Raw genomic sequence first — 24,209 nt, 5'->3', positions numbered from 1 at the left:
CTCCTCCCTAGTCATCTGTCCAAATTTCCAGTTCTTGTAAGCTTCCTTTTTGAGTTTAAGCTCACCGAAGATTTAACTGTTAAGCCAAGCTGGTCGCCTGATATATTTGTTATTCTTTCTGCACATCAGGATGGATTGTTCCTGCGCCCTCAATAAGGCTTCTTTAAAATACAGCTAGCTCTCCTTCAGTGGTTCTCAATCATTTCCGCACCTGGACCACATCTAGCTTGCACCTCCCCTTCCTGTTTAGCAATATGGGTAGAGCAGGGTGATCAAAATCTGTTTGGAATCTCAAGCTGAGAGCTCCTGGCCCTAATCCATCATAAAAACTGACTGGTTCCTGGGAACAGGATATTTCCTCTAGGAGAATTCAATGGAAAATATTTCTCCTTTTATATGAGGGAGAAGATAAACATACATAAGAACATAAGAACGGCCATACTGGGTCAGACCAAAGGTCCATCTAGCCCAGTATCCTGTCTTCTGACAGTGGCCAATGCCAGGTGTCCCAGAGGGAATGAACAGAACAGGTAATCACCAAGTAATCCATCCTCTGTCGCCCATTCCCAGCTTCTGGCAAACAGAGGCTAGGGACACCATTGATGAACCTATCCTTGATGAACTCATTTAGTTCTTTTTTGAACCCTGTTACAGTCTTGGCCTTCACAACATCCTCTGGCAAGGAGTGCACAACTAGGAAAGTTATGACCATTAAAAGAAATGTGTTCAGTGGTTAGTGCCAGGGTTTAACAGCAACTGAAGCTTGTATTTGGCACTGAGCAGCACCGGAGAGGTATTAAAAGCTATACAATTTGTTGTGACACAAAGGCACAACAGGACAAAAGAACCCTAGTCAGAAGGAGAGTGGGTCATGTTCTTGCTCGAATGGCTGCTGCGGCTGCTTCAGAGAGAACCTTCCATGATTGTGAAGAATAAAGGAGCACACGTAGAACAGTGTGATCGGGCATTCTGTGAGACAGCCAGGAATAATGTCAAAAAGAGCAGTTATGGAGCCAAGTGAGCACTACCATATATTTAAGTAAGCCATTTGGGTCTTAGAATCAGTGAGATGAAATGGTCTAGATTACACCCTCTCCCCACTCTCCCATTGACTGTGTTTATATATTACGCATGCAAATGCACAGAGTGGTGGATCCTCAATTATCTTGCATTAGCCATCTACAGAAATGTGACCATTCAGAAACAAAACCTCTCGAAGGATGGATGACAGCAGAGTTGAGAAAACCACAGGCTGATGCGGGAAAGAGTGGCTTGAGGAAGGGGTAATACCCGCTTCAGACGGGAAAAGGTGTGGGCTGCTCAGTGATAAAGAATATCCTTGATGAAAAGCAGCAGTGCAGCCCACATCTATACACGGCTTCGACAGTGGGTGACATTTTCAAAAGGACCTAAGTGGCTTAGGAACCTAAGTCCCACTTTCAAAAACAACTTAGGCACTTGAGATTTAAGCTCACGTCACTTTCAGGGAGTTTCAAAAATTTTTACCCTGAAAGCTTTTCTGGGCAGGCACCTTGGCCAAAGTTTTACAAAGCATCTAGTGCTTTTGGGTGCCTCTATTTTTGGATGTGCCAACCTGGGTCATCTTAAAGGAGTCTAATTTTCAGAAAGCACTTAACATCCACTTCTAAAAGTCAGGCCCTTTTAAGAGGTCTTAAGTTGGACATCCAAAAATGGAGGCATCCAAAATCACTAGTCACTTTGGAAAATCCTGTCCCTTCTCTTTTTATTTGCCTGCAAAACACCTAGCACACTTCTGGTGCCACATAAATAACATCATAATAATAAATCATTAAGATGAGAACAGGACTCAGGAGAGGTCTCTATGCCCTGTGGAAATATTTATAGTTTTGATTGCAAATCCTGCACATTAGCATAAAGAAACCACTCGTGTAATAAGCTAAACTAAAAGCCAGTCTTACTATGATCCTTATCTCCATGCACATATTTCCCTAAAAATTAAATAGTCTTTCTCACTAACATCTGCACAACAGGCTGCTTCCCACACTGAGGCAGCACCTGCCTGGTTGTACTTTGCATCAGCAGAATATCAATGATGCTTACTGAAATAATACAAGAAAGCTCTTTTGTGACTCAGAAGGGCAGACAACTGCAAGAGATTTTCCTTCACTGATACAATATTTTAATTAAATGCACACCAAGAACACAGGGGCTTCCCACAGCTGCAGGCCTTGCTGGTCACTACAGCTGGCTCTTTAACATCTGAAAGGGAGAATGGATCTTTGTTTTGTTAGTTACAGGCTGGCCTTTCACTGTACATTTTAGGAGAGAGGGCTCTCCTGGCCATAATCTGGCATGTTGCCAATGTGAGCAAACAGAGGCAGTAGAACAATGTGCATATCCTCAATTCAGCTGTCTGGCTAGACATTAGACAGCTCTGCTAATTAGAATCAAACGCTTGTGATTCCATAGAATGCATGCGCCAGAGGGAAATGACATCCTGCCATATAGGGCTCTTTGGGCTTTTGTCTTTCTGGGCTGATTTCCTAATTCCACCATGCTGAATGCAACACATAGAATTTCTTTGAGGCATGCAACATCAGGTGGAGAAACCAGGGGTTATATAATATATACACATCTGACAAAGCCTCTTCTCCCTTCTTTTTTAATTTACCCCAAGAGCGTGTTGAGAGTTCTGCTTATGCCCTCCTGTGGTAAAAAAATGAAATTATTAATACTAGCCATGGGTAAATGAGCTATGGATTCTCATACAATTTTTTTCCCCACTAGTCCTTTAACTTCTTGGCTTTAATTCCTGATTTGCACTGGTATAAGTGAGAGGGGAATCAGACTGTGTGTGTTTATTACTGTTCTGACCCTAGGGTTTTATGGTAAAGATTAATCAACCCTTTTATACGGAAGCAAATGCAGAAGGTGTCTTCCTGCTCTAACAGTAGTTCAGCTGATGGACAATGTGATTTTTAACTATAAGTGAATTTTGACTTCAGAATTAATTTTTAAAAAGGCAGCCATTAAAATTAACTAGGGAGTCAAAATTAATACCCAAAGCAACCCAATGGGTACTCTTTACTAACAAGGAATACTTAAGGCTGAATTTAAAATGTCACTGAATATTATGAACATGAGAGTTCTGTATTAAATGATATTTAGTTGACCCCAATACAGTATATTCAAAATGAGATTCTGTTTTATGCTCTTGATAGCAAGATCAAGTGTGAAAAACTTTTGGCCATAAAACATTAAACCAATTTTTTTATCTATTGTAAAAACAGCAACAGGCTAGAACATCAGCATATTTGATGCACATGAAAGATAACTGAAAAGGAAGTAAACCTTAAGCAGACTGCCAAACAGTATGTCACATCTGAAAGACATGTAACCTCTCATCTGTTATTTGGGTATCAAGGAATTATCCGAAACACTTCTATTTCTCTGTCGTCTTGGTGTATACGCAAAGTTTTACTGGTTTAACTAATGGTGTGATTTTATACTGATTTAGTTCAACAGGTGCAACTTTGTGTGTGGACACTCACAGGCCACGTCTACACTAGCAGCACTTCACTAGTATAATAATAATGGGAAAACTATACCAGCAAGGAGCTCCAAGGGTAGCCGTAGCTTTACCATCACAGTTGTAATTCGTATCGGTATAATTTAAAATTACCCTCCAGGGACTAAACAAGCTATTCCAGTAAAAGTAGAGTTTTGCTAATATATCTGTATCTATGCTTGGGGCTTCAGCTGGCATGACTCTGTCATCCAGAGATCATACCTCTTCACAGCCCTGATCAACATAGCTGTGCTGGCAGAAGTCTGTAGCGTACCCTGGGCCTTATTTTGGTTCAAGCCTGATTTAAATTGGGTTCAGCTTGAATCTGTAAAATTTCAGGTGCAAATTGTGGGTAGACAGGCCCTTAATCATGGCTAAACTTGAAAAAACAACACTGAGAACATTCAATTTCAGAGAAACATTTAAAACTATGCTCAAACAACAGAGCTAGCTAAAAATCCCATGTATTTTCCACACATACAAAAAAAATGAAAACAAAATTAAAATTGTTTGTTTAGTTCAAATTTTTGGGGTGGAATTTTCCAGTTTTTTAATGTTTTCCTCCTTTCCTCTCCCTCCTGGTTCTTTCCCCTCCACCCCCGGAGAGGTTTTACAAGTGGATAAACAAAAAAGGGGAGAGAAGGAGGAAGGAACCCCAAAAATGAAAAATTTTCATTTTTGATTTTTAAAAACTGGAAAATTCTGACCAAAGTGAAAAGAAAAGGAGAACTTGTGGCACCTTAGAGACTAACCAATTTATTTGAGCATAAGCTTTCGTGAGCTACAGCTCACTTCATCGGACACTCTGATGAAGTGAGCTGTAGCTCATGAAAGCTTATGCTCAAATAAATTGGTTAGTCTCTAAGGTGCCACAAGTTCTCCTTTTCTTTTTGCAAATAGAGATTAACAGCTACTACTCTGAAACCTGACCAAAGTGAAAATTTTCTATGAAAATTCAGTCAATAATTCTTTTGTTTGTTTGTTTGTTGGCAAAAAAAGTTTTGCTAAAAAAATGTTGACCAGGCCTAGTACACAGAGCTGTGCAAAATTCAGCAGCTGTTTCACTTTGGGGAGGAATGATGGCATAGAACTGGAGGAGACCTTAGCCCTAGCTCTTACACACACTTCTTATATGGCCTGAGGTAAGTCAGTGTGTGTCTGTGCTGCAGTTTCTTCATCTGTAAAACAGACTTACCAGCCTCAGCGGGGTGTTTGTGAGGGTACATCCATTTGTGTTTTAAAGTATGCCCCTCACATGAGAGAGGGGTTTATAAACATCAGGTATTATTATTATTATTATTACTACATGAACATTTTCCTCAGTTGCAATTTACAGTAGGTTTGCAGCCACCAATGTCTTTTTGAGTGTTGGATTCAAAATGAACCCCCAAACAGTATCATAGTTACCCTGTAAGGGAGCCCTCACCTGCATGTCTGTTCTCCTCTCACTCAGTTTTACTGCTGTTTAGGCCTTAAATGTCAGATTCAAACAAAGTGAAGTCAATGGAAGGGTTTCCAAGATCACACCCTAGGGTTGAGATTTGGAAAAACAAACATTCAGTGTCATCTTTGCTCCGCTCCCACTGAACTCAAAGGTCAAACTCTCATTGACTTCAATGGAAGTAGAATTGGGCCAAAAAAGAGCAGAGATTACGTGCCTATGTCCAGAGAGCAGCAGTTTGGGGCCACTGTCAGGTAGAATGAATGAAAGAACCCTGAAAGGAGAACAGCAGTAAAATTAACATAGTACAGAGATGTAGCTGTAATATGCCGTGGCGAGAGCTGTCACAGCTCATTCCAGTTAGCTGTCTTACAGGTGCTACAGGACGGGTATGGAGAAGTATGTCTAAATCCACTGTGAAAGTACATTTGGATTAAATAGCTGCATCCACCTACCCCTTCTTCAAGTGAGATACGTATGCACTCTGTAGAGCTGCTTCCAAGAAATAGGGAAGTTCAAAGTCAGAGAAAGTCACAGTGCTGCCTTTTATGCTTCTTGAATGCAAGGTCTGGGAGGGAAACAAAAAGTGATATGATTATAAACTCATTGTCCTTATCTGCTTGCATGCATTGGGAATCACTTTGCAGTGATTGGAAGGACAAAGAGAAAGTGATGCAGTGCACCATTCTACAACTTCTGTACCATACTTACTGTAGTTTTGAGATGTTCAAGTTTATGAACTTTTTGATTTTATGAACCCCAGAGGCCTCAATCAGTTAGCAAAATAAGGGTCCAACTGTATCAAAACTCTTCTATTGTCTGAAATATTGAGAGGACACATCACCCTTTCAGTAGTGCTCTGACAATCCTTTTAGTCTATCAGCACATGTAATTCTGCCCTCGGATTTGCCCAGCTTCCATTGACAAACTCACTGGGAGCCCTGTCCAAAGATAGGATTTGGGCAACATACAGGTAAGTCACACTTAGGGCACATTTATTCCTTACCTTCTCAAGTTCCTGCAAGTACACTTGTGCAATGACACACGCTCTCTCGAAACAAGCCATGACCTCCTCTTCCCTTTCGGACAGCCGAGCACGCGAGGCAATCGAATTGGGCGACCGCTCCAGTGACAGACCTGGAAAATGGCAATACCTTCTTAAACCCAAGCTCAGAAGTAGCGAAGTCAATGTAATCAGTTTTCACAGCGTAAATATTTACAAGATGACAGGGAAAATCTCCTAAATAATACATACTTTTGTTTTGTTTATTTTCTTGCTTGCTTCAAATACTTTTGGAAACATTGGTAGAATAATATATACTATACATTAGGACTGTCAAGAGATTTTAAAAATGAATCGTGATAAAAAAAATGAATCATGATTAATCCGGCTGTTAATAATAGAATACCATTTATTTAAGTATTTTTGGATGTCTTCTATCTTTTAAAATATATCGATTTCAATTACAACACAGAACACAAAGTCTACAGTGCTCACTTTACCTTTATTTTTAATTATAAATATTTGCACTGTAAAAAACAAAATAGCATTTTTCAATTTACTCAATACAAGTATTGTAGTGCAATCTCTTTATAATGAAAGTTGAACTTACAAATGTAGAATTATATACAAAAAAATAACTGCATTCAAAAATAAAACAACGTAAAACTTTAGAGCCTTTAAAGTCCACTCAGTCCTACTTCAGCCAATCACTCAGACAAACAAGTTTAGTTACAATTTGCAGGAGATAATACTGCCCACTTATTATCTACATCACCTGAAAGTAAGAACAGGTGTTCGCATGGCACTGTTGTAGCCAGCGTTGCAAGGTATTTATGTACCAGATGCACTAAAGATTCATATGTCCCTTCATGCTTCAACCACCATTCCAGAGGACACACGTCCATGCTGATGACAGGTTCTGCTCGATAACTATCCAAAACAGATAGGACCGATGCATGTTCATTTTCATCATCTGAGTCAGATGCCATCAGCAGAAGGTTGATTTTCTTTTTTGGTGGTTTGGGTTCTGTAGTTTCCGCATCTGAGTGTTGCTCTTTTAAAACTTCTGAAAACATGCTTCATCCCTCTCAGATTTTGGATGGCACTTCAGATTCTTAAACCTTGGGTCCAGAAATCTCACATTGGTACTATAACACTGCACCCCATATTCTTAATAGAAATATTGTTAGGATATGAATATGGCATAACTAAGATACGTTTTATGCAAGATGGGTCATGTGAGGTATCATTAGAAAGGTTATGATCTATTGAATGTGTTTATATGTTTATCCAATTTGTATGCATGTATCATTTCTGTATCTGAGGTTAGGAATACTGACTATGTAACAATTACAACTGTGTGTATTTGGGGGAACACCCACCAGACAGTAGGCAATCAGCCTCAATGTGCCATTAGGAGGAACAGTAAGACTCTAAGCTACAGAAACTCTGCAACCTGCCTAAAATAACAATTAGGGTGAAAAATTACATTTTGTAACCTGTTTCTTGAGTGTATTAAGTTTAGTTTGCATGTTTTGTTTTATTTGCTCAGTGATCTGCTTTGTTTTGTTTGTGATCCCTTATAATCACTTAAAATTTACCTTTTGTAGTTAATAAACAAAAAATAAGTTTATTACAAACCTCAGTTTGTGCAATTCATATCGGGGGGGGGGGGGGCAAAAAGCTGTGCATATCCTCCTCCACACTGAGGGAGGGGGCAAATTTGTATGAGCCTTCACTTTGCAGATCTTTCTATACAGCGCAAGACAATATTATTTTGGGTTTATATCCCAAAGGAAGTATGCACATGAGTGCTGGCCATTCCCCTAGCTAAGTCCTCCCACACAGCTGATTTCAGTCTGTGTCTGCAGCCGCGTGTGGCCTTAGCCGTGTGTGTTCTGGAGAAGGCTTGAGAGCCTAGCACAGCAAGGACAGGGTTAGGGTTAGAGTTACCCAGGCTGGTGGAAAGGGTGCGCTCAATGAGACCCCACCACATCAGGTGGCACCCCGGGGGGGGGGGGGGGGGGGTTGGTCATCCTGTCACAGGTACCTTCTTTGCATTTTGTCAAATCTGCTATGAAAGTATTCTTAAATCGAACATGTGCTGGGTCATCATCTGAGATTGCTATAACATGAAATACATGACAGAATGCAGATAAAACAGAACAGGAGACATACAATTCTCCCTCAAGGAATCCAAACACAAAGTTAATTAACACATTGGTTTTTTAATAAGCATCATCAGCATGGAAGCATGTCCTCTGGAATGGTGGCCAAAGCATGAAGGGGCATACGAATGTTTAGCATATCTGACATGTAAATACCTAGCAATGCTGCCTACAAAAGAGCCATGCGAACGCCTGTTCTCACTTTCTGGTGACATTGTAAATAAGAAGCAGGCAGCAGTATCTCCTGTAAATGTAAACAAACTTGTTTGTCTTAACGACTGGCTGAAAAAAGAAGTAGGACTGAGTGGACTTGTAAGCGCTAAAGTTTTACATTGTTTTGTTTTTGAGTGCAGTTATGTAACTAAAAAAAATCTACATTTGTAAGTTACACTTTCACAGTAGAGATTGCACTACAGTACTTGTATTAGGTGAATTGAAAAATACTATTTAATCATTTTTACATTTAAATATTTATAATAAAAATATAAAGTGAACACTGTATACTTAGTATTCTGTGTTGTAACAGAAATCAATTTATTTGAAAATGTAGAAAAATATCCAAAAATATTTAATAAATTTAAATTGGTATTATATTGTTTAATAGTGTGATTAATCACAATCAGTTTTTTAAATCACAATTTTTTTAGTTAATTGCGTGAGTTAACTGCAATTAATCGACAGCCCTACTATACATCTATAGGTATTTTGTATTCACTACCTTTCAATTGTTTGATACAGAACAATATTATGCATTTCTATAGCACCTTTCATCTCTTAAGACCACCACTGAGGAAGGGAAGTATTAGCCCTATGGCACAGATGGGCAAACTGTGGTACAGAGAGATTAAGGCCCATATATGCAAAAATGGCCATAGATTTTATAGTAGTGGGTAGTAATAGGGGATTACTTTGTTGCGTATCTGTTAACTAACATTCCCTTTTGTGTTTTGTCTTTTCTGTCAACTGTCCACTCTGTGTTAACCCTCTTCAAAGGTTGTGGTTCTACAATCACATGTCTTTCTCCCCTGCTGATTGCTAAATGAAAGTCCTGCACAAACAAAAGAAACTGACTCTATATGTAGAGGAAGCCATGAAACTCAGTTTTTTTCCACAAGAGAACTATCAAATGCACAGGCTAAACTAATTCATAACTATTTTTCTCTGATCTGTCTTGGCTATACTCATCTAAGGAGCTACTTGCAATGGTAGTATGTTTAAAAAAATTAGAAAGAAGTGTGATTTCTAAGCTGATGTCCTTTTAAATGCAGAGAGGGCGGTAGGCTTCTTTTAATGGAGTCCAGCATATGGATTCGTGAACATTGTGAAATCATGCAGAGTGGCAGGCCAAAAATCACAAATGAGCATCACCACACACATACAAGGACTAGACTGCCCAGGTGTAACCCATTCTTCTCTGCTAGAGGAAACACTGAGAAACCAGCATCCCAGAGCCCACTGAAAGAAACCCACCACAACCCATTAACACACACACATCGCACATACACACGATATCTAATGTGGACCCAGAAACCAGCATGAGGACTGTCGTGTAGACAGGATTCAGCCATTTCTACCTCCTGCTCAGAACGGTGAGGCAAGAGGGAGTAAAAACATACAAGTTCACACTACAGCCTCCCTCCACTGGCGAATTACCACTCTAAAGCTCCAGGATGAGGACTGAAGTCAACAATTCTGCTCCTCAGGAACAGATTAACTTTCTACTACAAGGGTGAAGCTCATCTGTGCAGGTGACAGAGCTTTCTCGGGGGCCCATCAGAGACCGTGGAACAAAGTCCTGCAGGAACTAAAGACCATCGCAAACCTACCCACCTTTCACTACACATGCATGGAGCACCTCTTTGACCTGGTCTCCTCTAACATAAACACATCATCATGTATATAATTATTTAAAAAAAAAAAAAAAAAAAACACCGAATCCATTGTGTGATTATTTGGGGAACCTAAGTATGACTTATGAATTTGGTCAATACTAGGAAATTGTTGCTACAAAAATTGCTGTATCATGAATGTGCCTCTCACTATGTGTATCCATCATTGCTGACAGGTCTTTAAGCATGTACCTCCCAGACTAGGAGCAATGGTGGCTTAATATAACTCAATGACCACGCATACACAAAAGCTCTGTCCACTCACGCACTAGCACTGGTACCAACATCTCCTGTCACACTGGTGGCCAAAAGTCAAAGCTTCAGTGGCCATGGTAGATAGGAAACGATGGGATTGTGGATGCAGCAAATAAAGTTAAATGGCAGCATACCAATTCCTCTCCACACACCAATCAACTCACATCTAATACATGACTCCTAAAACCCTGGAACTAGGTATGCCAGAACTGTCTATCAATCCAACGATGGCACTAAGGAACACTGAAGCGCACAGAGCATGAAGCCTGGATGTTTTGGCATAATGTCTGTGTTGAACAGTGTTAAAAGGAATTCAGTGTGATGGACAGCACCTCACAGGTGATCAAGATGGAATAGTTTCAGTTTTGCAGACTGTGTTCCCCATTCCTGAAACATATTATACTATGAATCTACATCTGGGGCAAAGAACTGCAGATGTCACGCTGTGCCAGTAAATTTGGGTACACAATGTCTTTGCCTAGAAGAATGTGTTTCCAGTGTACGCCCTGCAGCCCAATTTATAAACTTGGCTCAGGGAAATCAGTGAACATTAAACAAAAAAGTGTTTTTGAGACTTGTTCTTTACATAAATTTGTATTAGTCTTTATACATAAGTATACAAAAGTCAGCAGAATACTACTTAGCACTTTACATTAAAGCTCTACAAAAACTAACTAATCCTCTTTAGAGGAACATTAGAATTACCAGCATTGCACAGATGGGGAAAACTGACAGAAAGGTCTCAAAATGATTCAGCACCAGAGTTAAAATTAGAACCCAGGAGTTCAGCCCCAAAATTAATCTGCTAGATCACAATCTCTCTGAAAATAAACTGCCTGATCTTCAGCAAGATAAATCAAAGATTGAGATTAGTTCTAGTACTGTCTGGAACAAACCTTTGAGAATTCTGGCAAAAAACCCACACACACTAAGCAATGTTTGTCATCAGTCTTGACATTCCTTTTCCAAGCAGTTGAGCAGTGCTTTTGGCACTAAATGGAACAGATTGGAAAAACAGACACATTTGGTGTCCATAACTTTTGAACATTCACTGCAACATCCACTCATATTTAGCATGCCTCTTCTGCAAACAAAGAAAAAGCTTATTCAAGCAGAGGTTCTCCACCAAAACACTCCCAAATCACTGGTTATTTGGGTCATTCATAAAGCTTACTGGCACATTTTGAAAGCATAAGCTTCTTTTTCCGGAGGAGTTCACAAGAGCTTCATCTGTTGTTATTTCTGGACCAACAGTCTTTCATAATCCTATTGTACTTTTTATTTGACTGTCTCAGAGGTGGTGAGGTAAGTGGAGTTTAAAGCTTCAAACAACCCCCTGAAGTTGTTATTTTTCCTAAAAGGAGAGATGTAGCTAAGAGATTAAGTGACTTGCCTAATGCTGCAGAGTTAAACAGGACCACTAGCTTCCAGTCTTGCATGCTTGACCCACTTGGCCACCCTTTTTCTAACGGGCATGATTAGTTATTTTCACTGTTATTGCTCTTCTTGAGCCTTGTAATGGACATTCTTATCTGCTCAGACTCCCAATTGTTGTCAGAGGAGCAGGTGACAGCTATAGCCAGGTCAGCTTAAAATCAACGCTCTGCCTGGGCAATAGACTGCAACTATTTCTTCAGGATGTAATTATTATCCATGCCTTTGTCAACACCAAATTAGATACTGCAATAGACTCTATATGGGGCTATGTATTCATTCCGTCTGGAAAATGATGTGCAGAATTCATGAGCCTGCTTATTAAATGAAGTTTTTTTTCCATGGACACATTAAACCAGTGAGACCATTAAGACCCGCCCTGGCTGTTTGTAAGTTTCTCAATAGATTTTAAAGTGCTGGTTTTAATCTATAAAATCCTAAATGGCCTTGGACTATAAGGACTCTTTTTGTGGCATTCTGCCATAGTTGCAGTCAAGGAGACACCACAGGTAGAGTCCCCTGACATGCAGTCACCTAGCCACACCAGAGATGGGAAGGGGTGATTTGCCCTTAGGGCCAAAAGCCTTTGGAACTTGCTTCCTCCCAGATCACAGCAACCCAATTTTGTTAACCTACCAGACACACCACAAGGACCATGTTTTCTCTCTGGCCTATAAGGGGTTGAAGAGTGACTAGAGAGGGGTCAGGCTTGATGGTGACTTTTTTAGTAGAGATTATCATACTGATGTTCATGTAAGTCACTGCTGGGGTAGCACTGTCTTTGGGTAATTGCTGGAGTCCATTTAACTTGTGGTTTATAAATTTATAGAACTGAGGTCTGTTCCTCAGAGTTCAGCCACCCAGCATCCACGCTGTGAGGTGGAGTGAAGCAAGGTTCGGGTGCAGCAGCTGCCTGTGATCCTGAGAGAGTAGGTCCAGACGGTTGGGAACAGCTGACAGAGCTGCTACTGCCAAGCCTATGAGCGTGCTGAACCAATGCTGGTGAGACCAGGCTGGGGCAAGCATAATGACTCGAACCTTATCCTTCCTGATCTTGAAAAGGACCCTGTTGATCAGTGGGATTGGCGGGAAGGCATACATCAGAAGGCTTGATCACGCCAGCAGAAAGGCATCGGATAGCGAGCCGCTGTCGAGGCCTGGCAGAGAGCAGAACTGTTGACATTTTCTGTTCTGTCTGGTGGTGAACAGGTACACTTGGGGAGCTCCCCACTTCTAGAAAAGCATCCTGACGAACTCCAAGTGGAGGGACCACTTGTGGGGAGAGAAAAAGGACCTGCTTAAGTGATCCGCCAGCATGTTCCGAACACCGAGGAGGTGGGAGGTTTCCAGGTGGATCGCCGTGCTGGATGCAGAAATCCCACAGGCGAAGGGCTTCCTGACACAGGGCCAATGACCGGGATCCCCCTTGCCTGTTGACATAGAACATGGAGTCCGTGTTGTCTGTCAGCACCTGCACCATATGACCCGACAGATGGGAAAGAAACACCTTGCAAGCAAGGCAGATGGCCCTGAGCTCTCTGACATTTATGTGAAGTGACAATTCCTCTTGAGACCATAGCCCCCGAGTCTTGACAGCACCAAGGTGTACTCCCCAACTGAGGTCAGACACATCTGACACCAGAGATACTGTGGGCCGTGAAGTCGCAACAGAACACCTTCCATCACTGCATCCGGGTTTGACCACCATTGGAGCAAGGTGAGTACCCAGGGAGGGATCGCGAGGACCCTGCCCAAGGGGTGTCTGGCTGGGGAATAGATCGACAACAGCCACATCTGAAGGGACTTCCTCCCCAGTCTTGTGTGTTGGATGACGTAGGTGTACACAGCCATGTGACCTAGGAGTCTGAGGCAGATCCGAGCTATGGCGAGCGGGTGTGCAGTGATCTGGACAGCTTTCAGACATTAAGAACCAAACCAAGTTTCTCGTGTACCAGGATATCATTATCCCCACTCTCCTGTACAGTGCTGAAACCTGGGTCATGTTCAGTAGACACCTCCAGGCTGTTGAACGATACCATCAACAGTGCCTCCACAAGATTTTATGAATTAAGTGGGATGATAGAAGCATCAACATCAGCTTTCTGTACCAAGCCAAGACCTCCAACATCAAAGCTATAACCATCTGCCACCAAATCCGCAGGGTTGGTCAAGTTCTTCAAATGCCAGGCAATCAACTCTCAAAGCTGGTCATGTTCTCACAATTGAGTCAAGGTTAACTGATGAGGGGAGGGCAAAGAAAGCACTTCAAAGACACTCTCAAAGCCAACATGAAGAAGTGCAACATCGACATAAACTTATGGGAAACCCAAGTCCTCGACCAACTAAAATGGAGAAGGACCACGTGGCAAGGATCCCAGCATTCTGAGACCCAATGAAGACAACAGGAAATAGAGAAAGAAAGAAGAAAAGAAGAAAGGGAAAGAAGGAAAGAACATGCTGCAGCCTGACTCAACAATCCAAATCCACCCCTTCCACTGGAAAACATCTGCCCCAACAGAGATAAGATCTGTGGCTCCCAGATTGGTCTTATTAGCTACCTGCAGATCCACCAGCAATAACCACTATCATTTCCTGGAAGACTATCATCCTCGATCACCAACTACTATTGCTTATCCTCCTCAAGGCAACCCACAGTAGCAATGTGGGACAGGATCTATGTTCAACACACGCTTTTTTTCCCCCTTGTTCTTCTGCAGATTGGTTCCAAGGAGAAAACAGAAGTATTTTATTGCTCAGTAGTAGCATGCTTGAGATGATACAGAAATGAATTATCCTTATCTTTGCTTGTGTAATTACAGCATGCTTTCACTTTGCCCTGTTAGTGCCCACAGTAAAAGTTAAAAAGAAATAGTTGCATCAGCATGGGTAGACAGCCATCACCCTCCCATGAATCCAACTTAAATCCCTGTCTCACTCCACAAAGCAGTGTCTTTTTCTAGTAGAATCCCATAGATGGTGTATTTTATGTAGTACAATTAATGAAAAGATTATCCTTATTGATTTTATTTGTATTATATAAAAAGTAATCTTCATGGGCCTTTTAAAATCTGCCTTTGGAAAGATCCCACGCATTGTTTCGGCAGAACAACATTCAGGCAGCAGGCTAATCTTGTAATGCAGAACATGCTCTAAAAACATGTTTTCTGAAATACAGAGAATGCCTAGAAAGTGTATATGTATCCTATAACATACATGTAACCTATGATCAGCCAAAAAGGACACTACTGTAAATTCACCTATAAAATACAGGCTAGACCACGGGTCTCAAAGTCCCATCCCACAGGCCATCTGCGGCCCAAGAACCTCCCCACTGCGGACCAGAAAGGAGAGACCCATGCAGCCATGCTGCCGTCTCTGTCTGATGCAGGCGCCGCCCCCTGTGGCTCCCACTGGCTGTGGGAGAGGGACAGAGATACCATCACTAGTCGCTGGGCAGAGTCAGCCATGGAGGCAGCGTCACTTTTTTCCCCACAATGAATATAAACAAGTCTAAGAAATATTGAGCCTACTGGAACAAAGATTGTAAGTAGAAGGGTCTCTGAATAACTACAGTTTGAACAACATAATTCAGTCAAAATACTGAACACAACTCTCTGATGCCCACCTTGCTGCAATCCTGAAGGTTTCAACTGCTCAGTCACTGAGGCCAAACGTCAACCAACTGACAGAACTGAAGCGTTGCCAGGTGTCTGGCAAACACTAAAACTCTCTGGCAGGTGAAGAATCGTATAAAGTTGTATGACAGTTTTATTATTTCTAAGAAATTCAAAATAAAAAATACAATATAAACATTTTCTTTTCTGACCACCATCTTCAGTGACATTATTGGCCCGCTGGGAGGATTTGAGGACTGGCCCTGGCCCTAAGGTAAACTGAGTTTGAGACCCCTGGACTAGACAGTAGGGTCTTATGAAATCCATAAACTAAATTAAGTTGTTCAAACTGTAGTTATTCAGAGACCCTTTTACTTACAATCTCTATTACAATAGGCTCAATATTTCTCCTCATTTTTTTAATTCAGGAATATTAAATGAAAAAACTAGTTATTCTGTTATTTATTATTCCTCACCTGATGTCCCCATAGTCTATGAACATTATCATCATCATCTTCAAGGCAACCTCTTGTGATATAACAAAGGACAACAATTTCAGGTGAAGAATAAGCAGTGGGAACAAATATACTCCGAAGCAACAAATATCCTGTTATCATGCAAACATCCTTGGAAATACAAAGAGGGACAATAAGAGAGACAGGAAGTGTGAAAGATCAGCAGTTTTGTTTCTAAACAGAAGGAAAGTTGGGCCCAATCAAAACTCTGGGATTTAGATCAGGGGTTCCCAAACTGTGGTAAATATACCACTGGTGGTTCATGCACTTGTTGCAAGTGGTACACTGTAACAGAATGGTCTGTCCTTTTTAAGGAGTAGTGGGCCTAGTACCAACCAATTTCTGTTCCATGACATGGCCCCTTTGAGGAAAGAGGTATTCAAGAGATCAGCAGCCTAACTGGGGAATGGGGCCAGGTGTGAGGTGGTAGCTACTTGATAAACATGATAAAAGTTGTTAGGTGGCTCCCAGGAGCAGAGAGAAGGCAGAGAGGCTGGAGGAGAGAATTACAAGGTAGCATCAAGTCAGGAATGAGTTTCCCTGTGATGGTGAACCAGAAGTGAGACTAGTGGGCTCGTGAAGTCTCCCTGGGCTGTGCTGTGATCCCAGATAGGCTAACGGATGGGAGGAAGAAGTTGTGAGTCCAGGGACCAAAGCAGGAGATGACCTCTGGGAAAGACTCTCCAGAGAGACCACTGGCACAGCTCTCTGGCTCAGAGGGAAACAGGAATATGAAGCCTTGGAACAACGGTGAACTGGAGCTGAACCTGCCCAATGCCCAGGTAAAACCCCTCAATTCCAGCCAAGACTCCTCACCTGTCTACCCTCCCCCATGAGCTACCATTTACACACACTCACCACCTGAGACATGTGAACTCCACTAGAGTTGGTGGGAAACTGTTTTGCTGTCTCACAAAACTTTTCGTGCCGTGGAACAGGAACATCAGGATGAAACTGAGACATTTTGAAGTTTTTTTGTGAAAAGCCAAAAAGACTACCACCCACCTTAGAACAGCCAACAGCCTGGGAGTCAGGGCACTCACCTGCGTGGAAGGAAACGCAGGTTCAAATCGCTGCTCTGCTGCTTCAGATTCAGGACCTGGGTTTCCCATATCCCAGGTGAGTACCCCGTCCTCCAAGCTATTCTGGGATGTCTCTCTTTCTCTAGGTTTGAGCACAAGTTCTATCACAAACCTGGAAACCCCTCCTGACAAAAGTTCTGTCAGAATGGAACCTTCACAGAACCCATGAAAAGTCTGCGTTTAGACAAACTGCCATTTTCTGATGAAAAACCATTTCATTGAAAAATTCCCAACCAGCTGTAATCCTCATGGTCCTCTAACCTTCCCCCAGCCAAACTCCTCATTCTTTTAGTTACCCCAGGTGGATATCCACCAGCCAGATTCAAAACGTATTTTATTAGGAGTCCATAAATACTTAAGTAAACCCTATTAAGGCCTAAAATGTGCACAGAAAGGAGAAATTTGCATGTGGTACTTCAAACATCTGTTTTGTAAGAAGGTGGTTGGTACATGAACCAATAAAGTTTGGGAATTGCTGATTTAGATTCCAGACTGTCCAGATTTGGCCCCTTGTAGGGACAGCCCATACCTATGAACTTTGCTTTCAGCCCGTATCTAAGCAGGATATTTTTAACAGGGCCCATAATACGTCAGCTACTCTACACCATTCCTTTAAAACAACCACCACTCCTAGTCCAACTGAGTTAAGGTTGTGATCCTATATTTCTCCTCAAAGGCCTTGTCATAAATATAAAGGGAAGGGTAACCACCTTTCTGTATACAGTGCTATAAAGTCCCTCCTCGCCAGAGACAAAACCCTTTCACGTGTAAAGGGTTAAGAAGCTAAGGTAACCTTGCTGGCACCTGACCCAAAATGACCAATGAGAGGACAAGATACTTTCAAATCTGGAGGTGGCAGGGGGGAAGGAACAAAGGGTTCTGTCTGTGTGATGCTTTTGCCAGGAACAGATCAGGAATGCAGCCTTACAACTCCTGTAAAGTTAGTAAGTAATCTAGCTAGAAAATGCATTAGATTTTCTTTTGTTTAATGGCTGGTAAAATAAGCTGTGCTGGAGGGAATGTATATTCCTGTTTTTGTGTCTTTTTGTAACTTAAGGTTTTGCCTAGAGGGATTCTCTATGTTTTGAATCTGATTACCCTGTAAGGAATTTACCATCCTGATTTTACAGAGGTGATTCTTTTACTTTTTCTTTAATTAAAATTCTTCTTCTAAGAACCTGATTGATTTTTCATTGTTCTTAAGATCCAAGGCTTTGGGTCTGTGTTCACCTGCACCAATTGGTGAGGATTATTATCAAGCCTTCCCCAGGAAAGGGGGTGTAGGACTTGGGGGGGGCATATTTTGGGGAAAGACGTCTCCAAGTGGTCTCTTTCCCTGTTCTTAGTTTAAAACGCTTGGTGGTGGCAGCATACTGTTCAAGGACAAGGCAAAGTTTGTCCCTTGGGGAAGTTTTTAACCTAAGCCGGTAAGAATAAGCTTAGGGGGTCTTTCATGCAGGTCCCCACATCTGTACCCTAGAGTTCAGAGCGGGGAAGGAACCCTGACATGGTGGCAGAGCGGTGGGATCATTTTGAGCCAGAGATCATTTTGAACCAGAAGCACAGCAGGATTTTAAAGGGTTTTGTAAAAGGTGATTGCAGCTGTTGATTCTGTCACTCTGCTTGGGGGACAGAGCAGCAGGCATAACAAAAAGATTTTTCTGTAGGCTGAGAACAGCTATCAGAGACAAAAGGGAAAAAATCACCTCTGTAAAATCATTTTTATAGCACTGTATACAGAAAGGTGGTTACCCTTCCCTTTATATTTATGACAGGCCTCTAATTACGGCTTCCAAATGTCTTTAATGATTAACTTTTTTTTTTTAAAACTATAGAATATTTTTATAAACTTTTTGCATTCTCACATGATGATTGATCACACATTTAAACTTAAAAATTACAGATATCTGGGGCAGGCCCTTTGGCATGGCTGCTTTGCATCATGCAACCAGCATAATCTGGCCCTAAAAGTGGTTTAGCAAACCCAAGCCTAATGGTGATTCAGCAGTGGCAGAGAGGCCCATAGGAGCTATTATGCAACAAGTCCTTACCGTTGCAGCAGGCAAGAGGTGAAGTGGTCAGAGTAAAGAGGATGACAGGATGTCCATGCACTACATTGATCCTTCCCTGCATGTTCATCCATTAATGGCTGTGGCAGTCCTGCCTGAGTTAAAGCAGCCCTCATGTTGTTCTAACACAGAACAGAGGGAATGGCAATGCACAATGCAGCACCAGAAACAGGGAAGCACACAGGAGAAATTTAAGAGGCCTTTACATCCCATCCCCAGACCTGCATCTAGTGCATTTTGACCACAAGTGAGGGTCTCCCACAACTAAGTATTAAAGGCAAACTGAAAGGAATGTTTATGTCTTATTCTGGTTCAGGAACCAGGGTTCTCCTGCAGCAGTTTACTATGGCTCTGACAACAGCAATGGACTTGGAGTCAGGAGATCAAGGTTCTATTCTTGACTGCCACTGATTCCCTATCGCCTTGGGCAAGTTGCTTAGACTCCATGTGCCTTGGTTTCCCCATCCATAAAACGAGACTAATGACACCTATGCTCCTTTGTAAAGCACTTGAAGATGTCAGATCAAAAAGCTATATAAATGCTAAGTATCACTGTCATCATTAACACCTACACAGTGCAGGGAGCTGCACTGTTCACAATGCTTTAAGAGTCAGTGACACGTATGGTTGCCAACAGTCCCTTATTACAAGCAACATCCCTTATTTTTTCTTGTCTGTACAAGATCAGGAGTTGCTGAGTGCTGCAAAAAGCAGCAAGAAATACCCCTGGTGAAGGTAGGTGAGTACTAATTAATTATTATTAATATTAATAATAAATGATAATGGTGATAATAAATAATAACAATAATATTGGGAAGAGAGGTGGCACGAGGGTGGTAAGAAAACAGTCCCTTATTTTTTAAAATACAATGTTGGCAACTCTAGGAAAAGTGATCTATTAACTCAGATAACTGATTTTCATAACTAAAACACACTTTAACACAAAAGAGATCATTGTAAAGTTTACTCTTATTAGGGATGTGGGGTCTTAAATTATCTGGGGTTTGTTCATTTTAAGAGCATTTCAGTTCCCCTTTAACTGTAGGCCACAATAGAAACTGGCATCTAGATATGTTTAGAGTCCTGCCTAGATTTTACAAGTCAAGGCTGATAACCAGCTCTGAAAGTTTCACTACAAATGAATTTATCCACCAGACAAGACAGGAATCCATGCAGATCTGCTCCAGCTAGTACACTCAGGAGACATCTGTTGTAAAGTTACATTGGAAATTGATATTTACTGGCTTGTTTTGACTGGGGCCTGGCCTACACTACACAGTTATGTTGACATAAGGCAGATTACCTTGACCTAATTATGTCAGTGTCTACACTACAGCCTTGTCCCACCAATATAAGTACCCTATTACACAGACATAATAATTCCACTCCACAAAAGGCATAGGGCTTATGTTGGTGTAGTTAGGGCAACTCAGTGTCTGTGTGGATACTGTTACTTACATCAGCTGTTAGCTCTCCTGTCAATTTCATGGCTCCAACTGACAAGAAAGGCAGGCAGCTAGAGCCTAGCTACCCCCTGCTTCCCTGGAGAGCTGGGAAGCGGGGCCCCACTCCTGGCTGAGAGCTCTCAGCTCCCCACACTGCCCTTCTTAGGTCAGTGGAAACACTCCAAGGAGTGGTGTGTGGATCTGCACCACTGCAGTAACTACTGCGGTGGCTGTAAATAGACCTAATATAGGTTGACTTAAGTTTTTAGTGTAGACATACCCTGGGTCTCAGAACACCAGATACAAGAAGAAAAAAATACCAGGTAGCCCAGCCCTGACATGCACCAAGTGGATCAGAAGTGAAATTTCAGTGAACTTGGCTTCTGATGTGTTTTCCTGTTGCTAAAACAGGGCTGAGTAAGAAACCGGCAGAATTACCTGCACCACAGATCAGTGAGAAAGCTCCAGAGCGAGAGAGAACATGCAACACAGCAAACCAAGCAGAGGGCTTCCAAACTGAATGAAAATCATCTGAGACTCATATTGAAGAGGGAATACGTACAGACAATTTGTCCATTTGATGATCACTGAGAGAGCTTTCAAAATGAGTCCTTGTTAAACTCAGACTGGATTATGGAAAATCCTCACAAACCTACAATACCTGCAGAGAGCTGACATTCCTTCCCTTTCCCACCCTGCAACACAAATGGTCAGGGATTTGGAAACAGGTTTGGGTAAAGCAGATACAGCCAGTTCAGATAAAGGATCTTAATTTCTGCCATTACCTTTGTAAACTGCTCAAGTCCCAGCATTTATAACTAACCTAAACATTTATTTGTTGATATTTGTTTTGGATGGAAATCTGTCCTGCAAGACTTTTGATAATGGGTTTTTCTTCTGTGTTTGTAAAGCACTTAGCACAATGGGGCCCACATCCTGATTATTTGCTACCCACAATACAGAAAAATAGTAAAATGCTGAAAAGTTTCCAAGAAGACCACAAAAGTTTGGATCACTGTCAAACGTCCATCAAAGTGCTCTGGAAGAAAGAGTATGAAAAGTGCTATATAAAAGCAAATTCTATTTTTTTCCATCAGATTCCACTCCCAGCCATCTACTCTCCATATATCTAGAACTGCTCTCCCCCAGTCCCGCTTCAAATCAGCTCTTTCCCATCATATTATATGTTTGTTCACAATGGAAAAAGCCAAATCTCCCTCAACCTGACCCTTCTTCTTTCCATCATTGTAATTTTGATTGCTTTAGAGCCTGCACTGCAATGTCCCACTTTGTAATAAATTCCCCAATTCAGAAATACCAGAATGCATCACAGAGACCAGGTGGGCAAGGTAATATCTTTTATTGGACCAACTTCGTTTGGTGAGCATGAAAGCTCAAAAGCTTGTCTCTGAGCTCTCCTTCAGATCTGGGAAGCTTACTCAGTGTCACAGCTAAATACAAGGTGGAACATATTATATAGTACAAATAGTTAACATATTTCAAGGGACCAATTAAGGTGAAGTGGCCTGTTTTCCCCCACCCCACTCTCTCCTCTTTATGACTGTAGGGATGTTAAAGGTCCACTTCACCATGCATGATCCCTTGAAATATGTGTTATCTCTTCCACCTTGTGTTTAGCTGTGACACAGTTCCCCACACTTGAAGAGCAGTTCCGTGTAAAAGCTTGTCTCTCTCACCAACAGAAATTAGTCCAATAAAAGATATTACCTCACCCACCTTGTCTCTCTAATTTCCTGGGGCTGTAACAGCTACAACACCACTGCACACAGAATGCATCACGTCAGTTCCAACTTAAGGTACATGCAACAATGCCAGTAAGAGATTAAGGCCGTGTCTACACTGTAGAGTTTTTTCACAAAAAGGCAGCTTTTGGTGACAAAACAGTAGAGATGTACACACTGCAATGCCACTTTTGGAGACAAAACTCTTCAATTTTGGCAACAAAAGACTTCGATGAGAGAGACAGGGCTTTTTACGCAAAAGTTTTGCTGCCAAAGTGCCAGTGTAGACACCACGCTTGATTTTATTGCTGTAAATGGCCTCCAGAAGGTGTCTCACAATGCCCACCCTGACTGCTCTGGTCAGCAGTTCCAACTCCATTGCCCTGTAGCCAGGCGAGCAACTGTCCGCCCCTCCTCCCTGAAAGCCCTAGGAATTTTGGAAATTCCACTTTCTCTTTGCTCAGCGTGGAGAGCTCACATCGCATCTCCCCAGCTGACAATGGTGGCTCCATGCGGAAAATCCTCTCCTGCTTGGATCAATACGGAGCTGCTGGATCTGCTCAGTATTTGGGAAGAGGAGGCTGTGCAGTCCTCCCAGCTGCATTCTAGCCGTAGGAATTTCGATACCTATGGGCAGATTTCCCAAAGCTTCTGAGAAAAAGGCTATGATCAGGACATGCTGCAGTGCAGAGAAAAGGTCAAGGAGCTAAGGCAGGCGTACCAGAAGGCAAGGAAGGCAAACTGTCACCCCAGTGCTGCGTCCTAGACCTGCCGTTTTTATAAGAAGTTGGACACTATCCTTGGCAGCGACTCCACGTCCACCACCAAGAGCCCTGTAGATACTTCGGCAGGGCTGGAGCCGGTGGAAAGTGGACCTAACCCAGAGGACTAAATCATTAACATAGAGGTGAAAGCAGGCAACAATGTACAACCCACAGCAGGGTCACCTGGTGGTGCATCCAGTCAGGAGCTGTTCTCCACTCTGGAGTGTCCAGCCAGTCTTGGCAGTCACACTCTGGCAAGCAAGAAGCAGGCAAGGAGACCCCTGGTAAGTGGTTTTGCTTTGTGAAGAACAGAGGTGGGTTGAGGGCATAGAAATGTAGAAGGTTGGCTGTGTTTCTCTGTGCTGGACATTTCCCTGTGCAGCTAAGTAATAGGGCAGAACAGGGTGTCGATGCACACTGAGATTTCATGGGAATCGTCCAGAGATCTCTAGGAAACTTTCCTGGACGTACTCGCCAATCCTCTGCCAAAGGTTCCTTGGCAGAGCTGCTTTGTTCCTTCCCCCATCGAAGGAAACTTTCCCACACCATCTGCAATCACTTGTGCAGGGACCAAAACAGCACACAGGCGGGAAGCATAGGGATTGGGGTAGAAGCCACAAGCATGTAGTAGATGCACCACTGCTTCTTTGCTTACTCTCAGGAGTGAGATATCTGCTACAATAACCTGCCGTCTGTGGAAAAGGGTAGGAAAATTTAAAATATTGTCCCTAGTCGACTGCACCATGACCCTTTCATATTGTTTCTCCCCTGATTTAGAATGCCTTTCGCCATGGAGTAAACTCATGATGCTTGGAGTGTTCGCCAGCATGTGTGCTTGTCAAGGGTCAGTGAGAAAATTATTGGTATATTAGTAGAGGTATTTTACTGTACTGTTTCAATGCTGTGCGTATACTTAACAGTCATGCATCTGTGTATTGTTCCTTGTGTTTATGCAGATGTGGCCTTCAAAGGCACCCCCTACACACCGGCAGAGCACCTCCACCTGATAAGAAAGTGCCCGAGATGGAGAAAGGAAGACATGTTCCGGGAGGTCATGCAATGCTCAAATGCAGAAAACAGGGAATGCAGGCAGTGGAAGAAAATGAGACCTACACTAGGGATGCAACTGAGAGGATGATTAAAGTTATGGAGAAGCAAACTGACATGCTACAATCCCTCATAACCCTCCAGATTAAACAGATGCATGCCCGCTCTCCCCTTCAGCACTTTTAGAACTC

At 42.2% G+C, this 24,209-nt stretch overlaps 1 protein-coding gene across 5 annotated transcripts in view; it reads right to left on the bottom strand.

Annotated features, from left to right (window-relative positions):
- TTC7A (tetratricopeptide repeat domain 7A) overlaps positions 1–24,209 on the bottom strand; it is a 267,263-nt gene that overhangs the window by 228,142 nt on the left and 14,912 nt on the right. For 4 of the 5 annotated variants that reach the window (XM_073339137.1, XM_073339138.1, XM_073339139.1 and 1 more), the window contains 2 exons: positions 5,998–6,128; positions 5,447–5,559 (listed from right to left, as the gene is read on the bottom strand). In XM_073339137.1, the coding sequence (XP_073195238.1) occupies positions 5,447–5,559; positions 5,998–6,128 (244 nt within the window). Of the gene's footprint in view, positions 1–5,446; positions 5,560–5,702; positions 5,796–5,997; positions 6,129–24,209 lie in introns of those variants that run through there. The other variant, XM_073339142.1, reaches the window with a different exon arrangement.

The sequence above is a fragment of the Lepidochelys kempii genome, chromosome 3 (genome assembly GCF_965140265.1).
Source record: "Lepidochelys kempii isolate rLepKem1 chromosome 3, rLepKem1.hap2, whole genome shotgun sequence".
Lineage (NCBI taxonomy): Eukaryota > Metazoa > Chordata > Testudines > Cheloniidae > Lepidochelys > Lepidochelys kempii.
This window is presented reverse-complemented; position numbering and strand designations above follow the sequence as displayed.